The sequence below is a fragment of the Salmo salar genome, chromosome ssa19 (assembly GCF_905237065.1).
Source record: "Salmo salar chromosome ssa19, Ssal_v3.1, whole genome shotgun sequence".
In the NCBI taxonomy this organism is placed as follows: Eukaryota; Metazoa; Chordata; class Actinopteri; order Salmoniformes; family Salmonidae; genus Salmo; species Salmo salar.
In genome coordinates this window covers 51,437,660-51,464,498 of record NC_059460.1, presented here as the reverse complement: position 1 = coordinate 51,464,498, position 26,839 = coordinate 51,437,660, and the positions used below count along the sequence as shown (strand labels likewise).

The following is a 26,839-nucleotide window of genomic DNA, read 5'->3' as shown; positions in this document are numbered from 1 at the left end:
AATCGGGGGAGGTGACCAAGAACCCGATGGTCACTCTGACAGAGTTCCAGAGTTCCTATGTGGAGATGGGAGAACCTTCCAGAAGGACATCCATCTCTGCAGCACTTCACTAATCAGGCCTTTATGGTAGAGTGGCCAGACAGAAGCCACTCTTCAATAAAAGGCTCATGACAGCCTGCTTGGAGTTTGCCAAAAGGCACCTAAAGGACTGTCAGACCATGAGAAACAAGATTCTCTGGTCTGATGAAACCAAGCTTGAACTCTTTGTCCTGAATGCCAAGCATCACGGTGAAGCATGGTGGTGGCAGCATCATGCTGTGGTGATGTTTTTCAGCGGCAGGGACTGGGAGACTAGTCAGGATCGAGGGAAAGATGAACGGAGCAAAGTACAGATAGATCCTTGTTGAAAACCTGCTCCAGAGCTCAGGACATCAGACTGGGGCGAAGGTTCACCTTCCAACAGCACAACGACCCTAAGCAAACAGCCAGGACATTGCAGGAGTGGGTTCTGGACAAGTCTCTGAATGTCCTTGAGTGGCCCAGCCAGAGCCCGGACTTGAACCCGATCAAACATCTCTGGAGAGACCTGAAAATAGCTGTGCAGCGATGTTCCCCATCCAACCTGACAGAGCTTGAGAGGATCTGTGTGCCAAGCTTTTAATGTCATACCGAAGAAGACTCAAGGTTGTAATCGCTGCCAAAGGAGCTACAACAAAGTACTGAGTAAAGAGTCTGAATACTTATGTAAATGTGTTATTTTTTAAATCTTTTTTTTTATATACATTTGCAAAAATGTCTAAAATGTTTTTGTCATTATGTAATATATTTTAGAATAAGGCTGTAATTAACAAAATGTGGAAAAAGACAAGGGGTCTGAATACTTTATGAATGCACTGTATGTTCAGAACAGAATAAAAGGTCCTTTCAGAACACTAAGTCTTCATTTCCTCACTAGTCTGTCTTTACACCCGGTACAGTTGCTAACGTTGCACTGGAGGCTAGTCTACTGTATGCTACTATCCTTGACGTGTGTCCAGAAATATAACTAGGCTAGGTTGTGTGGAGGCAGCTGGATATACAGATATTATGTTACAAAAAGGACGTTATAAATAGGAGGATCACAGTATGTCTGTGATCATTGCCGTAACTTTAAACCAACCAACTCTCTGGAACTGGAAGGGAGTCACTATATTGTAGCCAGTACTTGTGGCTTCATACATTACATTTTAAAAGGAGCATGCAATGACGAAATTCACTCTTCTTTAGCCCGACATGTCTAATTCATGTAAATAGGGCCTAAACTGAAAACGGTTGGCTATCATTTCCATTTTACACCAGGAGGATATACACGAGATTGCTGATAACAGCCGGATTTCATCTGTACAGTATTTGAGGCCTATTGACACGTTTTGTATTGGCCCCTGAATGTTCTGTTGCACTGGAGTGTATTTCGTTTCCATCGTCTCAAATTTACATGGCTGCAGGAATGCTTTCCAGTTCTCGCTCTCCATCAAGAATAGAACTGTTGCCAATTTATAGAACTGTCGTTAACAGGAATACTGCTGGCAGAACCCGTGACACTTCCATGTCTGTTATTTAAATTTTGATGTGCTGACTACCTGCCGCCAAACCTTTTATCTCTTGCTCATCCTCTTCTCACTTCTGCTCGGACGCTGCGCTATTACCAACGTCTATAGATGTGTCATTACGTGTTATTAGAAAACCAGTCATCTCGAGTGCACGAGCCAGACTGGATTGAATTACTTCGACCGTCGCTGCTTGGTAAATGTGGCTTTGGAATGTATGAAAAGCGCGCTCTGATTCTGTGTAGCACTTGCTCGATGATGTACTACGACTACTTTGATCTGTCAGTGTCCAGTGGTTGCAGCTGTGTTGAGAGGCGGTGTTGCGCACAATCAGGTGAGATGCGGTGCGCGATTGACCGATGTAGATGTGAAGACTGTCTGAACTGTGTGTCCTTCCTCTCTGTTTCTCCTTTATTTAATTTGCATGTTGTGTTTACTGTTCATCCAACTACTGAATGTTGACAAACTGCATATTGGTATTCCTGAAGATAACTTTCCATTGATTTGTCATTTTAATATGTTAAAACTTTTTTAATTGAATGAATGACAACCATCATAAAATACTGAAATACAGAACCCTATACTGTATGTAAACCATGTTTTTTGCCTGCAGGTATATTTGGCCAGCATTTAGAAGACACAGTCCAGTATGAGAAGAAATTTGGGCAGCGCCTGGCACCTCTTCTGGTGGAGCAGTGTGTGGACTTCATAAGGGAACGCGGTCTGGATGAGGAGGGCCTCTTTCGGATGCCAGGGCAGGCTAACCTGGTAAAGGATCTACAGGAAGCCTTTGACTGTGGGGATAAGCCTCTGTTTGACAGGTAGATCTGCATTCGCTGTTATTGAATGGCAAAAAGTGCTGACTTGCTATTTGTTCAGCTGGAAGTAGAAGTGGTGGCCACAGTAATGGTGGCAGTGGTCAATTATTGACAGTCAAATAAAAATAAATGTTATTTGTCACATGCGCTGAATACAACAGGTGTAGACCTTAGCATGAAATGCTTACTTACAAGCCCTTAAAAAAGTTAAAACATTTGGTAAATAAATAAAAGGAAAAATAGTAACACAATAAAATACAATAAGGAGGCTACATACAATGGGTACTGGTAATGTGCAGGGGTACGGGTCAGTTGAGGTAATTGAGGTATGTGCATGTAGGTAGGGGTAAAGTGACTATACATAGATAATAAACAGATAATAGCAGTTTGTGTGTGTGTGTGTGTGTGTGTGTGTGTGTGTGTGTGTGTGTGTGTGTGTGTGTGTGTGTGTGTGTGTGTGTGTGTGTGTGTGTGTGTGTGTGTGTGTGTAGTATTTGTGAGTTTGTGGTTAGATGGTTAGATTCCAGTGAGTGTAAATCGAGCCTGTGCAAGAGAGTCAGTGCAAAAATAAGGGAGTCAATGCAAATAGTCCGGGTAGCCATTTGATTAATGGTTGTTCAGCAGTCTTATGGATTGGGGGTAGAAACTGTTCAGGAGCCTTTTGGTCCCAGACATGGCGCTCCGGTACTGCTTGCCGTGCGGTAGCAGAGAGAACAGTCTATGACTTGGGTGGCTGGAGTCTTTGACAATTTTTAGGGCCTTCCTTTGACACCGCCTGGTATAGAGGTCCTGAAGGGCAGGGAGCTCAGTCCTAGTGATGTTCTGGGCCGTACACATTACTCTCTGTAGCGCCTTGCAGTCGGATGCTGAGAAGTTGCCATACCAAGCGGTGATCAACCAGTCAGGCTCGGCCCTCCTGTTCCTGTAATCAAGAATCAGCTTTTTTGTCTTTCTCACATTGAGAGAGTGATTGTTGTCCTGGCACCACACTGCCAGGTCGCTGACCTCCTCCCTGTATGCTGTCTCATCATCGTAGGTGATCAGCCATATCACCGTCGTGTTGGAGTCGTGTGTGGCCACACAGTCGTAGGTGAACAGGCAGTACAGGAGGGGACTAAGCACACACCCTTGATGGGCCTCCGTGTTGGGGTTCAGTGTGGCGGATGTGTTGCTGCCTACCCTCACCACCTGGGGGCGACCCATCAGGAAATCCAGGATCCAGTTGCAAAGGGATGTGTTCAGTCCCAGGGTCTTTAGCTTAGTGATGAGCTTGGAGGGCACTATGGTGTTGAACGCTGAACAGCATTCCCCCCTATGTGTTCCTTTTGTCCAGGTGGGAGAGGGCAGTGTGAAGTGCAATAGAGATTGCGTCTTCTGTGAATCCGTTTGGGCGGTATGTGAATTGGAGTGGGTCCAGGATTTCTGGTATGATGGTGTTGATGTGAGCCATGACCAGTCTTTCAAAGTATTTCATGGCTACAGATGTGAGTGCTACGGGGCGGTAGTCATTTAGGCAGGTTACCTTGGCGTTCTTGGGCACAGGGACTATGGTGGTCTGTATAAAACATGTAGGCATTACAGACTGAGTCAGGGAGGTTAAAAATGTCCATGAAGACAGCTGGTCAGCGCCTGCTCTGAGTACGCATCCTGTACTGTGATAGTGTATACACACGAGGCTGGTGAGGGGAGAACGGCTTATAACAACGACTGGAATGAAGTGAATGGAATGGTATCAAACATAAGTAAACCATGTGTACGATGTTTTGACTTCATTCCATTACAGCCATTACAATGAGCCCGTCCTCCCCAATTAAGGTGCCACCAGCCGCCTGTGAAACACACAATAAATCCCTCTACTGTTGGCCACTAAGGCTATAGCACTTGCTATTGGACTGATTCATACAGTTAGTAGACCACTCTAGATAACTATTTTGTACCCTCTTGCAGTAACACTGACGTCCACACGGTGGCATCCCTGCTGAAGCTCTACCTCCGTGAACTGCCTGAGCCTGTGGTCCCTTTCTCCAAGTATGAGGACTTCCTCTCCTGTGCTCAGCTGCTGGCCAAAGACGTGGAGGAGGTAAGAGACACTTCTCTGCGCTAGTTCCAGTTCATGTTAGTATTCACACTATGACACCGAAGCCAAAGAACAGAACTGCTCTGTCATTCCATAGAAACCAGTGTTCAAGTACATGTTGTCTGTGTGAAGAAACAAGTGATGGTGATACTGTATCTTTTCATCTCATCTCATCTTTTAGGGTGTACAGGAGCTGGGCAAGCAAGTGAGCAATCTTCCTCCCGCCAACTACAATCTCCTGAAGTATATATGCATGTATGTCCACAAACATACAACTCCTTCTTTTGAAGATCTCAAAAATCGTATTTTATCACAGTGCCATTTTCATATCGTTTTAATTCCATCCCACCGTGCCATGCCTTCCTTTATAGGTTTCTTGACGAGGTCCAGTCTCACGCAAACAAAAACAAGATGAGTGTACAGAACCTGGCCACAGTATTTGGACCAAATATCCTCCGACCCAAAATGGAGGACCCAGTGGCTATTATGGAAGGTGTGAACTCTCATTCATTTTATATTATACTTTTATTAATAGGCACTGTATTAATCCTTTGAGACATTCCTAATATTTTTTTATACAACTGTCTGGGCGGTATGAGGCAGAGTAGATACAGTACATTAGCCTATGGAAAGCGGAGTACATTAGCCTATGGAAAGCAGAGTACAGAGAAACGTCACTATTGCATGTTATCTATTCATGACTCATCTTGTCTATCTCTAGTTCATAAAACATGTCAAATCTAAAGTAGAGCAGCGTTGTACAGTCTAGTTCCTTATTGTTTTTTATTTCCTGTAAAGGGACCTCCCTAGTCCAAAGCCTCATGACCGTAATGATCAGTGAACATAACCGTCTGTACTCGGGGAGGGGGGAGCTGGAGGTCCTTGTTCCCCAGCCAGAGGTGACCCTCCAGGGCCAACGGCTCCAGCAGCACAGCATCGGTGGCTGGATCTCTGAGGAGGACCTCCAGAACTGCCCCACCAACCCCAACGAGGACCTAGCCTGCAGCAGCGCCTCTTCTCTGGACGCAAAGCTCTGTGCTGCCACCACCCCTCCACCTAGACTAGCTCCTTCAGGGAAGGGGGAGACGGTGGTCAGCCCCAGCAAGCAGACCAAGAACCTTCCCTCCTGGAAGTACTCCTTCAAGGGCACCTCAACGCCACGGCCCCCTCCTCAGGCCGACGTCACCACCGTGTCCCCCAGTGGCAACTGGCTGATGAACGGGCTGTCCTCTCTGAGGAGCCACAGGCGCACCTCCTCGGGGGAGCGTGTCAGGGACTCCACCGGCTTTTCCCAGAGACTGTCCACCTACGACAACGTCACGTCTTCCTCCAGCATGGGCAGTGGCCCTAGTGTAGCCAGCACACCTTGGTCTACCTCCTCCTGTGACATCTCCGCATCCGACTCAGGCAGCGAACCCTCAGGGCCTAACTGTGGTAATGGGAAGGGTCTAGAGGAGTGCCAATGGCAGGAGCTAGCCTCACCCCAGGGCCCGGGCCAGGGTCAGAGGGGAGGCCGGGTGGAGGAGAGAGTTGGAGATAGGGTCTCAGAGCAAGAGCAGGACAGTAGTGAAGCCATGGAGCTCTGTGTTAGCAGTGCAGGCTGCAGTGACAACAGGAACACCATAGCCAATATGGTGGTGCCGTCCATCGTGACGCCAGAAGACCTTGATGGAGGCTCCAAAGCACTTACCAGCCTGGTGGAGGGTCTGAAGGATGAGCTGAGGAAACAGAAGGTGGCCTACGAGACCAGGATCAAAAAGTATGTCTGTAGCTTATTTATTGTACTATGGGGGTTTATAAGTCAGAATTTTGAATGAAACTTCTGAGAAACAGTTAATGTGAACATAACAACAAAATATGCACTGTCTGAGTAGATTGATTCCTAGTGTCCCAAAAAATCAAAGGACAAAAATATTTTCCCTTCCAAAATATTCAATATTGCTGTAAATCTGTCAACAATCTTTCTCGGGTTACTTGTATTGAGGCGTGCCAGCTCTACATTTGTGTAAAATCAACATATGTGTGTGTGTGCCCCCGGCAGGCTGGAGGAGTCCAGTGCGGTGCTGTGTGCTCAGATGGAGCGTCTGGAGCAGGAGATGGAGCAGGAGAGAAAAAAGCAGCGGATGCTGGAGATCAAGCTCCGCAACTCAGAGCGAGCCCGTCACGACGCAGAGAACAGGAACCGGCTCCTGGAGAAGGAAATGGAGGACTTCTTCTCCACTCTGGGGGACCTGGCTCTGGGAGCAAGGACTAGTGACATTTAATAGCCCTGGTCATAGACCTCTATAGTCTCTTCCCACAGCCGAGTGCCATGAGTCTGGCAAGCAAGACTGACAACTACATGGACTCAGTGAATAATACTGCATGTTGTCCAACGCAGGCAGCTGCGTCTCTCAATGTTTCCTCAGGCCTCAAAGTGTGCCTATGACTACCACGAGTATCTATCTGGATGGAATTCCGTGTCGTTTGGTGACAAAGCCTCGGTCCTTGGTTTACTCTGGTCAACTCTGTCATTATACTTTTAATGTAAAGCAAAGGGTTTCAACTTCTATCATTATGACTATACAATAATCCCTGCTGTGTTAATCATATGCTGCCTACAACAGTACACAATATGCAAATACAACATTACCAAAGCTGGACTCTGCTAAGGACCAGGGTTGAAGCCGCCATATTGGTTTGGGGCACATGAAGCTGACTACTGCCCTCAAAGGAACAATGAAGAAGTGTGCTGGCTGTGCCTTTGCAGACTTTTTGATTTCGATAAAAGAAAATGTTGCGTGCTTGTCCAGAGGTGTAGTTAGTCAATTACTGTCAATAATACTCACATGGTACATGTATTGCTTAACTTTATCACTACTCCAAATTTGTTGAAGAGTCACATGACATCCTCAGTCACTTGCCGTAAAATGACAATCGCGGAGGTGCATAAAGGCCCCCATGTACTTGCCGCAAATACCTCGTTTGATAAGTTCGCTGTATTGCTCTCCTGTACTCCAGTGTTGTCGTTAGGACAGTATACATGATCCCAATTCTAGCTCCAAGACGCCGGCGATTTAAAAACAAAGTATAATGTTCTGATTTATTGGCGTGTTGAACCATGTCGCAGGCTGTAATTTAATAATCCAGTATATAGTGGTAAAACAATGAAGTCAAACCTGAATTCTGACATCTTTATGCACCGCCATTAATTGAACATTTTGAAAAAATGGTGTATACTTTAGTGAATGTAACTGTGTTGTTGATCAAGCCAGCCCTGTAAATTGAGCCTAAACTAATTCTTAAAACATTGATATAGATTTGAATGGATAACAATTATATACATTTCCCAGAACATTCTCATGTGAGCGTTGCATGTGGTGAAAGTGTTGATAGAATCCCCTTTTTCAGCAAATGATTACTGCTACTGCATAGAAATGTCTTGAGGCTTGAACACGAAACATGATTTGGTTCTTGAAGACCACTATAAGCAGTATAATAATGTGCATTCATTAAGGTAATGTGACTATTTTTTGTTTTGTTTTTACATTTTATACAGACCCTTTTCATATGCTGTTCATATGCTACTGTTTACAAGGTGGTGTTTTGAAAGACGACCGTTATAGACAAGCGTCTAGTGTTCGCCCTGTTGATGATTGCAGTTGAAATGTGTATCTCTTAAAACAAACTTAGGCTGAATGTTTCTTGTGTCTTTGATTAAGATTTAAGTTGCTTATTTATTATGAATCTACACACTTGTAATGAATGGCATTATGGCAATCTAAGTAAATAAAGATGACAGGTGTCATTTCGTGACTGATACCTTATGTATGGGTCAGCAAGCTTGTGTTCAGTGCATCTTCTACTTAGCTCAGAGTGTCTTACAATTCCAACACATTTACCACATATTAAGATCAAGCGCAAAAAAAAAACTACAAATGCATGAGTCAAATTTTGTTTAATTTATTTGCAGTACATGTTTTTTTTTTAAGTTGGCATCATCAGATCCCAGTGTTTTTATTCCAGTAGTGTACTTTTCATTGGCTGCGGTCAGGATGCAGAGCCAGAAATGTTTAACTAGTTGCATAACAAACCAGCACCATATATATATGAGTTTGTTTTTAGGCATTACTTATCTTTTACATTTTTTCCTTTATCATTATTTGGCCTTATCCCAATCAAAATCTATTGGCCATGCATGATATAACCGACTCTGGCCATAGATTAAGGACTGGTATAGGACTGATTACGTAACATCATAGATTAAAAGTCACAAGAAATCATCCTAATTCATAAAAAAGGAAAACATGGATTGACAGTACCAAACATTTCTCTACCTTCAGAAAAATACAAAGTAACAGGCTAGATCATCACTTAGTTTACTACTAGCATAATTTGCAGAAGGTATTGCACATGAACTGTAAAAACAAGAGGGAAAAAGAGGGGGGGAGAAATGACATTTACATAAACAATTCTCTTTACTTCTAGGTGAAGTACACACCGTACACAACTAGAAGTTTCCTAACATTAACAATAGTACACTTTCAAATAAATAAATAACGGAATCTGTATTCACATGTCTTCGATAGCTAATCATGTGGGCAACTAGGTATCCAAGAACTTGTAGAAATTGAGTGTGAGGTAGTTCATCAAAGCCTACTTAAAAATCACAATTACAATTTTGAGAGATGTGATAGAAAAGCAAAAAGCCACAGGAAGTCAAACAACTCTGAATGTGTCCCTAATAATGCTGGGTTAAGAAATAGAAGAGCACTTAAAATAACAAAAAATGAATCATAATTATGAATTATAACACAGCTACTATAATAATGGATACATATGATTGGCTGTTATTCTGCATACCTTCCCCATCGACCATTCAACAACACACTACATGGTATTTTACATTCTGAAACTCCATAATTTAGCACAGGCATTCTTCAACGCCACCGCGTAACAGCTACACTGCCACAGCCACCATTCAGCGCAAATACATTTGGTTTAATATTGGGGAAATGAGGGAAAACAGTATGAAAATGTCCCTCCTAAAATCACCAAGCACATTCTCATTATGCAAAGTAAAGCCACAAACCATACACACCTACCAGTCATTGTAATTTTTTTTAAACGTATTTTACTTTGATGAAAGACCTACTTTGATAAAACTGCCCCCTTTTTGAAACATTTTCAAATATATGAGCTAAAATAATCAGAAGCATACATCATCCTCTTGACAGAACATTGACCGTAAAGTTGGAGACTTACCAATGCCGTAGGAAAAGAAAATGTACAACACATTAACGATAAACGCCTCAAATGTGATTGACTTATTTGTGGAAACTACTATAGTCATTATCAGGAACCGTTATTGACCTCGACACAACAGGACTACTCATCCTCTTCCTAGATACTCAAGGAATGAATGCTTGGCAAACTACAGGCACTTTTTCCTTTTAAAAGCTAAATAAAAAAAAACACTGTAAGGACACCATTATTGCATACAGTTCAGAATCACTGATTCACTTGGGTTTTGAGGTGGTTCTGTAGCTATTGTGTGATGTACTAAGCATAGGGTGACATTTATTTAGTGCATGCATACGTACAAGTTCTGCAAAGGGTTCAGCCAATTATCTTCTCCGAGATTCAGCTTATTACTTACGTATTGTACACTCATTTTCCAATTTGAAATGTTCAATACACTGCAAGCTGACTGCACACTTATATTACATGAATAACATGAGCAGAGATTAGGAACCTTGTTTCTTTAAATAGTTTGTTCCTGTGCTTTAAGCCTGCAGAATGTCCATCCCTCCAAAGACAACCAACATCACCACATACACAAGCCCTCTCTACGTCCCTGTTTGGGACTTAATCAAAACACATTCTTCATATACCTTCAACCGTCTCAAGTCATGTGTTCTAACTAGTAACATCCTATTTCTCACAAAGCTCCTCAGCATACACCTGTACAGTACGACCACTGCCACGTTTCTCAGTCCTAGCGTTCAACATAGCCCCACTGTCAAAGAAAGAGTAAACCTGTAGAAAATAATCACTGGAGAATAACTGACCAGTGCAGAGGAAGCAGTGCCTTCAGCACTGACAAACAAAGAAAATTATCAAAAGCTCCTTAGTTTCCTTTCTGGACCTATCTGCGCCATTTCCGTCATATCTGTAACACCCATAACATGGAAAAGAAAATTCAGACAAAAATTCAACAACAAAAAAGAAATACTAAATGTCTTCTCTTACCAAAAGAGAAAATGGTTCAGGAATCTAACAGCATTTTGAGATATTTTAAGACTAAACTAATGAGAAAATAAAAAAAAAGAAAGCGGTTTGATAAACTGTTTTTTTTTTTCAAGGAGGTAGTGACTCACGAGGAAAACCGTTTTTTTTTTTTTTTACAAATAAATCTAAAGTATATCTCAAAATCCAACCCAATGGATATGCATTAAACAATATTCTATATGAAAAAGATTAGAATAGAGATTAGAATAGACAAAGAAATAGTACTATTCGGAAGGGGAGTACTAAAATCATAAATGTATCAATTAAATGATGGTTAGAATGGCTCACTGCAAACTAAATTTGAAAAAAATATATTCACCATAAAATCTGTACAAACTCATTCTACATTGATATGGCCAGTTGAAACAGCAGTAGCTTGAAATAGAAGTAGCTGAAACTAAAAACAAAGATACAAAATGAAAGCATCTAAAAAGCTTTTACAGACGTTCTCAAAATATCACCATTGGCCAAAACTGCAGCGTAGTGAAATCATAAAGTTCTTAGGTTAAAAAGAAGTTGATATTACAGCCTGGACTAAAAAATATTAATAAAATGTAATAAAAATGACTCTGTAGTAGTACTTTAAGGGGAAAAAAATGTTTTTTTTTCTTCTTTTCTTTTTTTACAAACAAACAAACAAACATCGAAACTGGCCTAAACTCTACACCATTGAAGACAAGCGGAGGGACTGGTGAGACAAGGACCAGGGCAGGGTGATGGTCATCTGCAGCAGCCCAGCGGGTCCGTGTTAGAGGCCGTCTCCAGGCTGCTGTCTGTGTCCGAGGCCAGGGTGGGGTCGGTGGACATGGAGGACACATCGTTGGCGGACGAGGACGACGCAGAAGGGTGCTGCTGGAAGCTGCTGCTCACTGCTGCACCTGTGCTACATGTATGGAGAAACAGAGAGGGGGTATCAAGTCAGACTTAAACCACTTCTGGTTAGGCAGAAAGAGCAAAGGTTCTTCATTAAGAGCTGGATCTGGAACAGAAGTCAACTACGGGCAGAGAGACCGTGCCAGTCTCAATTTGTTGCTCCCACACATAGTACTCTAGAACCAGGAGATTTCTCTGACCATAGGACCTGACCAGGAACAACTCTGGGCCCTAGTTATAGAGTATAACTATCAGAGTTTGAGTGCTAAGTTGCCCTTGGAGAAAACTCTCTAAACTAACCTAAAGACGATGGTTGTCCCCGGATCACTCCATTCTTCGTTCTCTCCTCCCAGTCCTGGACCTCCATGTATATCAAATCTGCAATGGATCACAAGATTTAGTAAAAAAAGTGACTACAGTTGAACTTCTGGTAACTACACCAAAACTCCCAGGTTTTCCAGAAATTCTTGTCAGAAGGTTCCTGGAATTAGGAGGGAACAAGCAGGATATCTGGGAATCTTCCAACTGGGATTTCTGGAAAACCTGTGAATCTCGGGAATTTTGCAACCCTAGACATGAGACATAAACCTAAGAAGAACATGACAGACAGAAACATTGCTAGCATGATATGACACGGAGTCCACACTTGAGAATAGAGCCAATAAACAGAGCTCTGCTAGACTCGGGTGTGAATGCCCTGTCGTCATTATCACGCTCCCAGAGGAAGCAGGGTTAGATCACCAGACCAGGTTTAGATTAGACAGACAGGGATGGATAGGATGCACCATAAACACGTCTCACTTTAGACAGGCTTTTTTTTAGGACAGACAGACAGACAGACAAAGGGCAAAACCTGCATAAAACTCAAATATTAAGATTGAATGTCCCACGAGAACATCTTGAGATGTAGATTCTTAGTAGAATAATGTGCAATTGTAATGTAACAAAGTGGAAACATTTAAACATGCTCAAAGTGTATGAATCAAAGCATGGGTAAGAAAAATGGCTTCTCTCGCTTTCTACTGTACCTTTCCACTCCTCCACCGTGTGCTCCCTCTCATCCAGCTGCTTGTCTGTGATCAGCGGTGGGGGCTGCAAGAGGAACAGGACAGGGCACAGTGTACTTTAAGTGGGGTGACATGGGGAATGTTGGCCTTCTCTTCACTTGGCTGAGTCACATTCAAATTTGATACTTTTGCGCAAGGCGCTGCACTGCAGCCAAATCTACACGTCTCAAGGACGATTTAGTCAGTTGTGAGGAATGCTTGCATGCGAGTGACTGAGTGGAGTGCAACATCTCATTCTCCACCCCCGCACTTTACGGTAGCCGGGGTCTGATTGGTTGACAGAGGAAAAACGGCAAGTGCACTCTCGGTGATGACGACCTGGTTGTCAATGGATGTCAAATCCAGAGCCCCTGCTTAAACAGTCAGGGAGTTTTATGATCTGATCCGGGCTAAGCTTTTCCCAGGCAGGCAAACTCACAGGGCTTTCATCATTTCGCGTGTGGCTGTTTTGACGTTCCCTCTTATTGTGAATCACCATTCAATGTGTATTTCGAGGCATATGCACGCATAAAAACACACACACAGTAGATCTGAAGAGTCATGTTATTATCTAACGTAAGAGTAGATCATTAACACAAGAACCACCCCTCCACGCCCACATAATGGGCCAGTAAGTGCTTACCGCCTCCACTTCAGTTGGATCATACCACACGTTTATGTAGGGGTGCTGGAGAGCCTCGCTCACAGAGATCCGTTTGGATGCATCTATTACCAGCATCTTCGATAATAGGTCTCTGGCTTGACTTGCTGCGAGACAATTGAGACAAATAGAGAAATTAATGGCGTGGGCAAATTCCCCTCTCATTCCCTCGGCTGACATTCACTGTGCTGATAAATTAGTGTAGTGGGCCAGAATAGAGTCCCTTAGTCAAACATGATCCGAATCAAAGCAGAGTAAGGCTTCAAACCACTACATAAAATACTATTCATGATCATCAGACTACTTTCCGTGGAATTTCCAATTGATCACATAAGCCGGACTCGATTAGTTAGTGCATATCAGAGACAGTGTTAGGCACATAATATACTTATATTCAGCAAATAACTGACTACTATATATGGGATATTCTAGTCATACAGACATGTATGAGACATTTTACATCTCACAATGACACACCATACTGCAGTTTCCATGCTTGGGGTGTCCCCCAGGGGCGTGTGCTCTCCCCGCTTACCTTTCAGTTTGTTGTGCTCTGAGTCGGCTGGGAAGAGGACATCGGGGAAGAGCTTCTCGAAGGTATAGCCGGCATAGCGGGGTCTGTTTTCCACGTAAGTCCTCACTGACTGGTTGAGCTTCATCAGGAACTCCTGACTTGGAGTCCCCAGCTGCTCGATCACCTTGTTCCACTGATCAATATCTGACGTTCCAACATGTAAGAAAAATGCTGCAAAGGGCTTTTCAGAGGCTTTTCACAAGCGGAATATTGGCAAGGTTTTGTGCTTGTAGTTGGGATAAAGGAGGAGGATTACAGACACTGGACACAGAGGAGGCAAATTTCTTTCACTGTTGACTTTGTAGAACAACTGTGATTGAGGAACCAAGGGAAAGCTGTTCGATCGCCTCTTCTCCAGTGAGACGGACACAAAGAAGACTGAAAACAGAGCCACAAGCCTCGACATGGGACTGTGTAATGAGGTGAAGTGATCAGAACACTTTTCCCTTGAGTTGAAATGGCCGCCGACAGGTACAGACCCTTTCACATATACCCAACCCAGTGGAAAGTCATTTGGATGGAGTGAAAGGTCGCTGGTTTCAAATCCCTAAGCAGACTAGGTGAAAAATCTGTCGATGTGCCCTTGAGCAAGGGACTTAACCCTAATCGATCCTGTAACTCGCTCTGGTTAAGAGCATCTGCTAAATGACTAACATGTAAATGCAGTACGATACGCTGACCACCAGAACACACACATAACAAACTTGCATACACATACACACAAATATTCACACACACAATGGAGGGACGACGAGGGTCCAGGGAAGGATACGATCTGTGCCTGGGAACAACACACTACCTCGGACCATTTCTGCCATGATGCAGCCAATAGACCAGACATCAACTGAAAAATGGAATGACAACCAAATTAGCATGCAGAACTCAAATCAATCCAAATGAAAAAAAATGGAATCATAAAACAAGGAAGTAATTACGATGCAGACAATGTGATGTGTGTGAATACAAACAAAGAAAATGAAGGCATGCCAACTCTCATGTCAAACCGCTGTCAGTGTCCGACTAGGCAGTGCATCATGATAAGGTGAGGGTTTTTTGGTTCACTATCTGGCATATTATTAAACAAAGTGGAAGTGGGCCAAAGAACTGCCTACATTGGCTTTCTTTTTTTACATTGGCCACATAACATTGGCTTTTGACTAGCAAGACACTGACACCCGAGGCCTGCCGAAACTGTATTATGACAGCAGAAATGCATAACACCCTCAAGATTCTCACTGGGGCAAATTAATGCTATCAATTTAATAGACAAAGGCCACGTTTTGATAATTGATAAAAGATCCACCATTGATATTAGATGTTCTGTGTTAGGACAGGGTCCATTTCTTATTTTCTGCCAAAATGGCTGCTTATCTTTGAAGAAGAACATCAAACAATATGATTTAAAAGGGTATCTTTTGCAATTGTCTTGGTAAAAAATGAAAGCGCAAAACACTGTTGAATTAAATTTCAGGTGCTTGTTGCATAAGTCAGAAGTGCATCAAGCTACAGCACTGGGTGCTTTGGGGGATAGAGGGAAGGTGTGGGGGTGTCAGGCATATCAAAAGAGAAATAGAATTGACAGTTGCTCTTTGACATGATCTCCGCAATCCATTGTAACAAGCCTTCTAAAATAAACTCTGACGTTTTTTTCAAATGCAGAACTGAACTGCTTCAAGCAGCACAAGGATACAATCCCTTCCTGGGAAAAGGATTTTGTGGCGAACCATTTCTGCCATAATGCAGCCCACAGCCCAAATATCCACTAAATATGTGTAGCATAGAAAGAAGGAGAAGAAGAAAGGCAAAGCAACAAGTCAGCAGGAAAGTTTGGGTCGTTTTTAGACACTGCAGGGATGCCCATATTTTCAGGCAGTTTTTTTCCTCATACTTAATTTCTGAATTTTATCGCAGCGAGTCCAATGATTCGGAGATATCAAGCCCCATCACATCTGCACATTCTTGCAGTAAACATTCATTGCTAAAGGCAAGCTGAACTAGGGACTGGATCACACTGACATCTAGTCCAGCTGCGCTGTCTCTGGACAGCCTCCTACAAAACACAAGCACTACACCTGCTGTGCACTGGCTCTCTATGCAGCAGGAAAGGAACCTACAATGCATAACCAGGCGTACCACCTACCCCTCTGACTGCAACACTGACACGGGGGGGGGGGGGGGTGTGGCTGTGAAGGTGGGTGGGTCTCAGGACCTTGTGGGCGGGGCATGCGACAAACAGCGTTCTGCAGCGCGCACAGCTCCAATTGGCCGATCCCTCGGTCTCTCACTCACCGTTGGCCTGGTAACCCATGCCCAATATGACTTCAGGGGCACGGTAGTAGCGGGTCACCACGTACGGGGTCATCAGGAGGCCCGTGGCCGCTGTCCTGGCCAATCCAAAGTCCAGGATCTTCAGCGTGCAGTCAGACTTTACCACGATGTTGCTGGGTTTCAGATCCTGAGGTTGGAGGACAGGAGGGGGATACGCTTTAGATGGATAACTCTCTACCGATGCTTAAGTTCCATTCACACCACACCAGGCCAATGAAATGCATTTGATTTTTATTTTATTCTCCAAAGGTGAATGCATTGTAAGAGAAGGGACAACTTTAGGAATACACAGGAGGACTGGGTCATATTAAGGTTGCTTGGCCAGGCAAGGTGTGGTGGTGTGTGCCCACCCTGTGTATGATGCCCGCGGCGTGAAGGTGCTTGATGCCACACAGCATCTGGTAGAGCAGATAGGACAGCCGCTCGTGGTCCAGCTCCATCTGAATCACCTGGCACAGGTTGGCATCCATCAGCTCCATCACAATATACCTGGGGACGGATACAGAGGAGAGGGAAGGGAGGGTGGATGACATTACACAGAAAGGTGTGCAGTGCACACGTATACACTCACAAACGTAAGCATACACAGGCAGACGCACACAGATACACATGAAAGAATATGCGCAGAGTGCACACGTCTCGCGCTCTCACTCACACACCAGGGCTTCAGACTGTGACCATTTAATTGTTCCGACTGGTGCAAGCTGCACATTCTACCTGGTCACCTCAATCAAAACGTCCTATTTCTGGGTGGATAAAACCATGAATTTGTTCAACAGTAAAGTGCATTATTCTCATGATTCCTGTAATAAAAGTGTACCTGCTTGTTTTGCTGTAATGAGTGAGCCTCTCACACTCTCTCCCCCCTTTATATCATTTCAATTGCAATTGCGGGGGAAATGCCAAGAGTGTGAATGCCAAGAGTGTGCAAAGCTGTCATCAAAGCAAAGGATGGCTATTTGAATAATCTCAAATATATTTTGAATTGTTTAACACTTCTTTGGTTACTACATGATTCCATGTGTGTTATTTCATAGTTTTGATGTCTTCACTATTATTCTACAATGTAGAAAATAGTAAAAATAAAGAAAAACCCTTGAATGAGTACGTGTTCTAAAACGTTTGACCAGTAGTTTGTGTTTGTGCGTACTAACGTTCAAAAGTTTGGGGTCACTTAGAAATGTCCTTGTTTTTGAAAGAAAAGCACATTTTTTGTCCATTCAAATAACATCAAATTGATCCGAAATACAGTGAACACATTGCTAATGTTGTAAATGACTAATGTAGCTGGAAACAGCAGATTTTTTATGGAATATCTACTTAGGCGTACAGAGGCCCATTATCAGCAGCTATCACTCCTGTGTTCCAATGGCACAATCCAAGTTTATCATTTAAAAAGACTAATTGATCATTAGAAAACCCTTTTGCAATTATGTTAGCACAGCTGAAAACTGTGGTTCTAATTAAAGAAGCAATAAAACTGGCCTTTAGACTAGTTGAGTATCGGGAGCATCAGCCTTTGTGCGTTCGATTACAGGCTCAAAATGGCCAGAAACCAAGACCTTTCTTCTGAAACTCGTCAGTCTATATTCTTGTTCTGAGAAATGAAGGCTATTCCAATGCGAGAAATTGCCAAGAAACTGTAGATCTCGTACAATGCTGTGAAGTACTCCCTTCACAGAACAGCTAACCAGAATAGAAAGAGGAGTGGGAGGCCCCGGTGCACAACTGAGCAAGAGGACAAGTACATTAATTAGAGTGGCTAGTTTGAGAAACAGACGCCTCACAAGTCCTCAACTGGCAGCATCATTAAATAGTACCCGCAAAACACTGGTCTCAACCTAAAAAGTGAACAGGCGACTCCGGGATGCTGGCCTTTTTCTTTGCATGGTTGCAAAGAAAAAACCATATCTCAGACTGGCCAATAAAAGAAAAGATTAAGATGGGCAAAAGAACACAGACACTGGACAGACAAATCTAAGTTTGAGGTGTTCGGATCACAAAGAACATCATTCATGAGATGCATAAAAAATGAAAAGATGCTGGAAGAGTGCTTGACGCCATCTGTCAAGCATGATGGGGGCAATGTGATGTTCTGGGGGTGCTTTGGTTGTGGTAAAGTGGGAGATTTGTACAGGGTAAAAGGGATCTTGAAGAAGGAAGGCTATCACTCCATTTTGCAACGCCATGCCATAACCTGTGGACGGTGCTTAATTGGAGCCAATTTCCTCCTACAACAGAACAATGCCCCAAAGCACAGCTCCAAACTATGCAAGAAATATTTAGGGAAGAAGCAGTCAGATGGTATACTGTCTATAATGGAGTGGCCAGCACAGTCACCGGATCTCAACCCTATTGAGCTGTTGTGGGAGCAGCTTGACCGTATGGTATGTAAGAGGTGCCCATCAAGTCAATCCAACTTGTGGGAGGTGCTTCAGGAAGCACGGGGTGAAATTGACAACTAGACTGCCAAAGGTCTGCAAGGCTGTAACTGTTGCAAATGGAGGATTCTTTGACGAAAGCAAAGTTTGAAGGACACAATTATTGTTTCAATTAAAAATCATTATTTATAACCTTGTCAACATCTTGACTATATTTCCCATTCATTTTGTAACTCATTTCATGTATGTTTTCATGGAAAACAAGGGCATTTCTAAGTGACCCCAAACTTCTGAACGGTAGTGTGTGTATGTTTATATATATAAATACATAAAGCGCTCTTTGAGAACTAACAATCAAATAACAGCTAGACAGTCAGGGAGAATCTAAAATGTAAAAAATGTAAACGGTCATTCAGGCCACATGTCCATTGATTTTGTTATAATGTTTGAGCAGAGGAACACAGCACTAGCCATGGCAAAATGCATAGAATTGCAGGAAATTATCTTTAAAACTGCAATGTGTTTCTCAGCTCCATGCCAAACTGTGTAGATTAAAAACTGCAAGTTACCTTTCTAGCTAATAACCTATGTTAGAGTTTACACTTCCTCTTCCAATAAACTGTGGGGAGGTCAAAATAATAACTGTTGACCAAATCTATTCATTTTAAAATGTTGATTACTTCTACTTGCCATTACCCAATGATAAGACAAAAAGTGCTATTTCTTTTTTTTGTTAACATATGGTGTTGGTCCCTTGGTCACCGGTTTGCCTGGGCAAGAAAGGTTTGAAAACCCCTGGTCTATTACACGTCTTAATAAAGCATTGTAAATGACTCCATAATGACTCAAATGTATTCTATTGTGTGATGCTGCAGGACACACACACACACACACACACACACACACACACACACACACACACACACACACACACACACAGGAGTGGGCTGCTCCTCCGTCATACTCCGTCATAGTGAAACGGGCTGTTTACCCCCCAGCCATGATGCTCATTTTTCTTTTTAGATACAAATCAGAAAGACAGAGATTCTCAAAGTACCTCCCTCCGCTCTGAGAATTAATCACATTTCCTCCCATGCACTACAATGTACTAACCCTTCAGTTATCCCACAATAGACCCTGGTCCCCACTACACTGCACAAAAAAACACACATCCAAAATATACTTTTGGCCATTTCAGCACTACAGCCTACCAGGGAACAGAGATCATAAAATTTATCCTTATTGATTTTATAAGCAAAGGTGACGATGACGTTACTTACACATCTTGAAATTCTTCCAGCGTCTTCTGTGGCGTGAATACATTTAATAGGCCGATAATCTGTGGAGATATAAGATGCATCAGTGCATCATAGTTCTGTGAGCAGCGTATGTAGCAATATTGCATTTCATGCTGACAATACGCTGCCTAAGGACGCGCTAAAACTACAGAGGGGTTCTTCCGAAAATCAATTAACACTACATAAAATAGACAATGGCATTTTAGAAAAATGGAAACATCAAGAATTCATGTAAGAGCTACAAGAGGATAGCAACATTCTAGAATGATCTGTGATGATCTTACATTTTGCTTCATTGTACAAGAGTAAATGATTTCGCAACTTTCTTTTCTATAATTTGGGACAACTCCCTTTCCTACTTGCTGTTCCCCTTTTTCTATCAGACACACAGATTGAGAGGTAAATAGCTTACGTTCTTATGGTTGACACATTTCATGAGCACCAGTTCTCTGTAAGCTCTTTTGGCATGGGTCTGGTTCTGGAAAGGCCGGCTGAGTTTTTTAATTGCCACATTTCGTTCAAGGTTGTGGTCATATGCTGAGCTGGAAACACAAAAATACAAATGTCCGTCCCTACTTTATGATGTATATGAAGAAGGCTAGCATGGCCAAACATCAATGTCTTAAATATATATGTTTTTTTTTTTTATGAAAGATGAGTTTTGTTCCTTATTTCCCACATCCTAGATCAATATCAGGGTCCAAATGATTGAAGTGTAATACTGGACCAATGGCAAACATATAGCATATAAACAGACTTAAAGCAGCTAATAATGTATCATATTGACGTCCAAAGCCATTTCAACCTACAGCAGCTAATAACGTATGAATCACATTGACTTCCAATCACATTTCAAATAGCTGGCAAATTGTGATATTTTATAGTACGATTCAGATTAGATGTTTTTTCCCAGAGTAACACACACAGTTCTAACATAGCCACTGGAAAATAAGCATCGGGCTACAGGGCATCTATTTTCCTTTCCAATTCACAGCTCCGTCTACTCACCAGACAATCCCCTGTGCTCCGGAGCCTATGGGTCTTAAATTCTGGTAGCGCTTCAAAACCGTAAAAGTGGAATCCCCGACGTCTAAACTGTAATACTCCTTTTCACGCTTATTCCGATTCATGATGAAATCTGGACAAAGTGTGTGTTTTGGGCATCCAAGTGGGACTTCTGTCTCAAGACCTAAGACAGAGGGAGAAGAAACAGAAAGATAAAAAATCAATTAGCATATTATCAGCTTATTACCTGGACCTTTCAAGCCATAGCTGTCAATCTATGGGAATACGATTGACAGAGGCTGCATTGTGTGTCAAAATTCATGAGGCGAAATGATTCAGTATATGAGAGAAATCAAGTCCTCCCTGAATAGTGATGACATTTGGGTCATTTAGGCTAGCGAGGGTATACGGCGTTACACATACAGTTCATCTAAAAAAGGTTTAAATGCATTACAACACATTATAGTTCTGGGTTTATAGGATTAGCTGGTATTTTATATCCCATCATAAGTCAATATACTGTACAAATTCATTCCAGGATTTGGATCACAGCTTTCATAAATGTAAAACCAGAGCACTGTAAAGCAAAACACCAGCACAGCAAACTGTCTGGTACCACCAATCAATTGTGGTCTAAACAGGGACCAATGTTTCAGCCACAATTGTGTTAGTCTAAGCTGGCTAAACCTTCAGCTCAAAAAATCCATTGCATACATCCTGCTTCTACAGATTTAAAAACATCTCCAATATCAGAAAACAGAGAGGCATTTCCTGAGGTTCGTGGCAGTGCTTTGCTAGCATTTGAACTAGGGCTGTGAAGATACCAGTGTCGCAATACGTTTTCCATGGCAAAAATGAAAACACAAAGCAGACCACACTCTGGTCCTTTAAAAACCTGCTGTGTGGAAAATACTGTGTGGAAAAGCAGGGGAAATAAATACATGTGACTGGATGACACTAAAAGTATGTTTATTTCCAACATTAGGGCTGTTTTCCTAAAGAAGTTAAATCCACTTCGTGTTTTGATTCCTCGCCACAATAGTAACAAGTCGTCCGGGCTCGATTTTAACATAGAAAATTTAAAACATATACACAATGTCTTTAGATGATTGTTCGGGTGAGATATTGGCCAGCGATAGAAAAGTTAATAACTAGCTTATAGAGAAATCCCACAGCTATCACAACAAGAGGGACTAGTACCACTGTCCGAAGCCCATTTGAGCCTGCAGAAATGTACATTTAAGACTCATTGTTCAGGCAAATGGAAGGAAGTATTGAGGCAGAGAGAGAAAAGGAGAGCCGGAGGGAGCGCTGGATTTGATAAGGAGCTAGAAGAAGAAATCATTAGTCAAATCTAGAACATTTGTGCTGAGGACATTTTCACTGGCTGATGGCTGCACGGTCAACAGGCCATGACTTGACCTCCATACGCCTATACAGCCACCCCCTTCCCCTTTTCCACATGAAGGGGTGTTCAGCAGGGTTTTTTCATCCCGGTTGAAAGGCATGTCAACGGCCTGAAGCCCTGCTATGAGATGGAGGGACTAAAACAGGGTTTGGAGAAGCCTGAACAAAATGCTTTGCCAAATTCAAAATGAAATCGTTTCCGTGCAGTCGCTCCATCCAATTGTGTGCTCTGGAGCAGAACGAATGGCGGTGTGAACAAGAGGATGACCATAGTAATACAGTCGGATTAAATTGAATGATATGCGTGTCATTTTATTAAAACAACATGAATGACACTCTTTTTTTCGTCACATTATCACTGGAATGTGAGCATTTTTATGACATGTCAGTTGGTCTTTAGATGTGAAACTTAGATGAGTGTTGCTTCAAATCACAGAGAATCTGAGAGAATATGCGATCAGGCGGAGGCAGAGAACCATAGCCATGAAGCCTGTCGTCGCGCTACATCGACGCTGTTTCAAGGTCTCTCACTAATCACACTTCCGTGGTGTGGGGCATTTCAGTAAAATGGGGGCCATTTCATTTCAAGGAATAAATTAAATGCATAACTGGAAGAAAGCTGAACATGAATATGGGTTGTTCAGCTTTCAAACCAGATGTCAAACCATTCAGGGCCATCCATGACTCTCTTTCATACCACAATGCCCAGCTGGGGTCTACATCTAGCCAAAATGAATATGACTTCTCACATTATCTGATGTGTTTTTCTGGGATTCACCAGCCTACTTTTCCAGCTAATGAAGATACTGAAGCCTATCACCACTGAGAGCAGACATCAGCATTAGAAGCAATGTGCCAAAAGCCTCTGGCTTCATCTGTTATGGAGGTCATTCTTCTATAGGACACACCTGGAATGGTCAATGAAGGTGTCCAAAATCCTTCAAAAACAACATGCGACACTAAACATCACCGAAATTGTATTCATCTTTAATTGAATAGATAGTCAAATTAAGATATGATTTAACCATATTTACATGATAAATAGCGTTCTTATTATGATAGATGGTTGTCGATGTGACCATAATATCGTCGATTCATTATTCTGCTATTCTTAGGTATATTGGATGAAATGTAGACAAATTGCAGCTATACACCTCTCACTTGTTTAATAGAAATCGACTTGACGTACTAGCAGCAGGCAATAAGTTAACTTGCACTCACAAGTTTATACTAGTCCATTGGTGGTAGGCTAACGTTAATTGTCAAAAGCCCATTTATGACCGAATGGTGGGCTTGTGTTTCTTATTCATTTTAGAAATTATGGTGATGATACAAATCCAAATATAGCATGACAAATGTAACCACGCCGTTGATGTTGTCAGTAGCCTATATGCCGCGAAGATACTTAGGTCGTTGTTACAATGTAGCACTAGCTCTTAGCAGTTAGTTAAAGTCTTACAATGTAACGTTAGCGCATTTTGTAGCCTCTGGTGCGCGTTTGAGAATATCCAATAGCCATCTTTTTTTTATGCGGTGCATGTCTTTAAAATTACAATAGGCATATAAGCCAAAACTTGACAATATGGTCCAGCTAGCTGATTGCAGTTATTTAATGTATTTTCTGTGTTCTTTGCAACCCATCAGTGCTAATACCCTCCCCCACTGCTAACAATAACATGTCTTATAAAGGTTTAATATCGAACTCACCCTACTCCAAAAGAACGCGTTAGAAATTCCAAAACTGTCAAACCGCGGTTTCTGGTCTTCCGTTGAAATATACAGCAGAATGTTTGAAGATATTATATTATTTTTTGCTTAGTAGGACAACCTCTGAATCCACTGCGTTTCCTTCCACTGGCAGGCCTAGGTCTGCAAAATACATGTGTACTACGTAGCCTAATCTTTGAGTCCGTGACACAGAGGCAGTTTCTGCCATTTCATACCGATGTCGTCGAAACCTTGCGATGTTTGCCGGAAGTTGCCGATGAGAACTAGGTGACATTCAAGAACAAATCGTCCTGCGGTGTTGTATAGCCTGCGGTAGCCTACCTCTCACAGTATTAGTTTATGTAGCAACACTATGCAGGACAAATTAGAGGCATTTAGGCATTTCACCTCTGTGATCTTGCCATAATAAGCACATGCACTTACGCTAGTGCATAGAGCGAGAGAGAACCTACAGCAGCACCTAGATCTTCTGCACAGATGCTGCCAGACCTGGGCCCTGACAGTAAATCTCAGTAGAGCAGTGGTCCCCAAACTTTTCATAGTCCCGTACCCCTTCAAACATTCAACCTCCAGCTGCGTACCCCCTCTAGCACCAGGGTCAGTGCACTCTCAAATGTTGTTTTTTGCCATCATTGTAAGCCTGCCACACACACACTATATGATACATTTATTAAACATAAGAATGAGTGTGAGTTGTCACAACCCGGCTCGTGGGAAGCCGGCTGCGACAGAGCCTGGACTCGAACCCAGAATCTCTAGTGACACAGCTGGCAGGATATTCTGAGCGCAGCCCTACCCAGAAATCTGTCATTGGCTTCTGATTAAATTAAATTTTCACAGAACCACTTGTTGCAATTTCGACGAGGCTCTCTTGTTCAGATATCGGGAAGTGGACTGGAAGCAGGGCATGAAAGGGATAACGAATCCAGTTGTTTGTGTCGTCCGTTTCGGGAAAGTACTGGCGTAATTGCGCAACCAGCTCACTCAAGTCCTTCGCTATATCACATTTGACATTGTCCGTAAGCTTGAGTTCATTTGTCTTCCTTAATTGAGCCCCCATAAAGATAACGGACATATACCAGGAGCTGTGCCAGGCCCGCCACGTCTGTTGAATCATCCAGCTGTAACGCATAGAATTCACTGGCATGTAAGTGGAACAGTAATTGTTTCAAAACATCTCCTGCCATATCACTGATGCATCGTAAAACAGTGTTGTTTGATGAAGGCTTTGTCTGTATAGTTTTTGTTGGCCTTTTCCCCCAGCATTGGCCCAGCCATATCCGTGGTAGCAGGAAGAATCAAGTCCTCCACAATAGTATGTGGCTTGCCTGTTCTAGCCACTTGGTAGCTCACCATATAAGACTCTTCTAGCCCCTTCTTATTAATGATATCTGTTGCTTTTATACAGTTGGAGTCAGAACTTTACACACACCCTAGCCAAATACATTTAAACTCAGTTTTTTACAATTCCTGACATTTAATCCTAGTAAAAATGGCCTGTCTTAGGTCAGTTAGGATCACCATTTTATTTTAAGAATGTGAAATGTCAGAATAATAGTAGAGAGAATTATTTATTTCAGCATTTATTTCTTACACCACATTCCCAGTGGGTCAGAAGTTTACATACACTCAATTAGTATTTGGTAGCATTGCCGTTACATTTTTTAACATGGGTCAAACGTTTCGGGTAGCCTTCCACAAGCTTCCCACAATAAGTTGGGTGAATTTTGGCCCATTCCTCCTGACAGAGCTGGTGTAACTGAGTCAGGTTTGTAGGCCTCCTTGCTCGCACATGTTTTTTCTGTTCTGCCCACACATTTTCAATAAGATGAGGTCAGGGCTTTGTGATGGCCACTCCAATACCTTGACTTTGTTGTCCTTAAGCCATTTGCCACAAGTAAGTATGCTTGGGATCATTGTCCATTTGGAAAAATGACTTGTGTCATACACAAAGTAGATGTCCTAACCGACTTGCCAAAACTATAGTTTGTTAGCAAGAAATTTGTGGAGTGGTTGAAAAACTAGTTTTAATGACTCCAATCTAAGTGTACGTAAACTTCCGACTTCAACTGTGCATGTCTTACTACTCGAAAGTCATCTTTGTGGCTAAAAATACTTGAATCAGTAATAGAACCCCTTGCCCTTTTTGGTTGTGAGATCTGGGATCCGCTCACCAACCAAGAATTCACAAAATGCTAATTATTCTTACTTTTTAACTGTGCATTTGTTCTCATGGGGAAATGTCCTCACAAGGACATAAGCTATTTTAGGTTTAGGGGTTAGGTTCAGAGTTCAAATCAAATTAAATACAATTTATTTTTCACATGCGCCGATACAACAGCTGTAGACTTCCTTGTGAAATGCTTACTTACGAGCCCTTTCCCAACAATGAAGTTAAAAAGTAAGAAAAATTGGCAGACAAAAGTCACTGTGGGGATGACTTTGTTGATGCACTTGACTGTGGCTAACTCCTCAATGCCATCGGATGAATCCCGGAACATATTCCAGTCTGTACTACGAAACAGTCCTGTATCTTAGCGCCTGCTCTCTGGGTGAGCCTTTTCTTGATTGCTTACGGCTCGTTGCCGTTCTGCCGATGTATAGAAACAACAGCTAGATTTATATTTCCCATGTCCATGTTCAGCTACAACTCTGAGAAACATAGGATAATACAGATCACGTTGATAGGCTAGTCTCGAACGGAGCTTGTCCTGTTTATTCTCCAGTGATTGAACGTTCGCCAATAGAACGGAAGGGAAAGGCGGTTTATCCACTCGCCAACCTAGT

General features: G+C 42.5%; 2 protein-coding genes across 9 annotated transcripts in view; one reads left to right on the top strand and one right to left on the bottom strand.

The window, feature by feature from the left end:
* Nucleotides 1-8,287, top strand: part of LOC106579003 (rho GTPase-activating protein 22) — a 36,996-nt gene extending 28,709 nt beyond the window's left edge. For 4 of the 5 annotated variants that reach the window (XM_014158385.2, XM_014158387.2, XM_014158389.2 and 1 more), the window contains 6 exons: nt 2,200-2,407; nt 4,352-4,484; nt 4,663-4,736; nt 4,853-4,974; nt 5,280-6,240; nt 6,523-8,287. In XM_014158385.2, coding sequence (XP_014013860.1) covers nt 2,200-2,407; nt 4,352-4,484; nt 4,663-4,736; nt 4,853-4,974; nt 5,280-6,240; nt 6,523-6,745 — 1,721 coding nt within the window. In that variant the 3' untranslated portion in view covers nt 6,746-8,287. Of the gene's footprint in view, nt 1-902; nt 1,921-2,199; nt 2,408-4,351; nt 4,485-4,662; nt 4,737-4,852; nt 4,975-5,279; nt 6,241-6,522 lie in introns of those variants that run through there. The other variant, XM_014158388.2, reaches the window with a different exon arrangement.
* A 979-nt stretch (nt 8,288-9,266) lies between these two features.
* Nucleotides 9,267-24,294, bottom strand: LOC106579004 (mitogen-activated protein kinase 8). 4 transcript variants are annotated; one of them, XM_014158395.2, is made up of 12 exons: nt 24,032-24,294; nt 20,921-21,101; nt 20,325-20,454; nt 19,895-19,953; nt 16,584-16,722; nt 16,195-16,360; nt 15,596-15,667; nt 13,867-14,049; nt 13,314-13,438; nt 12,653-12,716; nt 11,925-12,002; nt 9,267-11,634 (listed from the first exon to the last, which is right to left on the bottom strand). In XM_014158395.2, exons 2-12 carry the CDS (start codon nt 21,040-21,042, stop codon nt 11,618-11,620), a joined length of 1,155 nt encoding a protein of 384 aa, XP_014013870.1. In that variant the 5' UTR covers nt 21,043-21,101; nt 24,032-24,294; the 3' UTR covers nt 9,267-11,617. The 4 variants fall into 4 exon arrangements, with proteins under 4 accessions (XP_014013870.1, XP_014013868.1, XP_014013869.1 ...); XM_014158393.2 differs by having other exon boundaries at nt 9,267-11,629; XM_014158394.2 differs by lacking the exon at nt 15,596-15,667 and adding an exon at nt 14,678-14,749 and having other exon boundaries at nt 24,032-24,293.
* Nucleotides 24,295-26,839: the final 2,545 nt, after the last annotated feature.

Bases quoted from the DNA above. Each gene is read 5' to 3' on its own strand.
- LOC106579004 (XM_014158393.2), bottom strand. From the start codon at position 21,042: ATGAATCGGAATAAGCGTGAAAAGGAGTATTACAGTTTAGACGTCGGG. The intron at 20,455-20,920 runs GTGAGTAGACGG...TTGTGTTTCCAG, and splicing joins GGAGCACAGGGGATTGTCTG to CTCAGCATATGACCACAACC. The intron at 12,717-13,313 runs GTAAGCACTTAC...TTCCTCTTGCAG, and splicing joins ATCCAACTGAAGTGGAGGCG to CCCCCACCGCTGATCACAGA.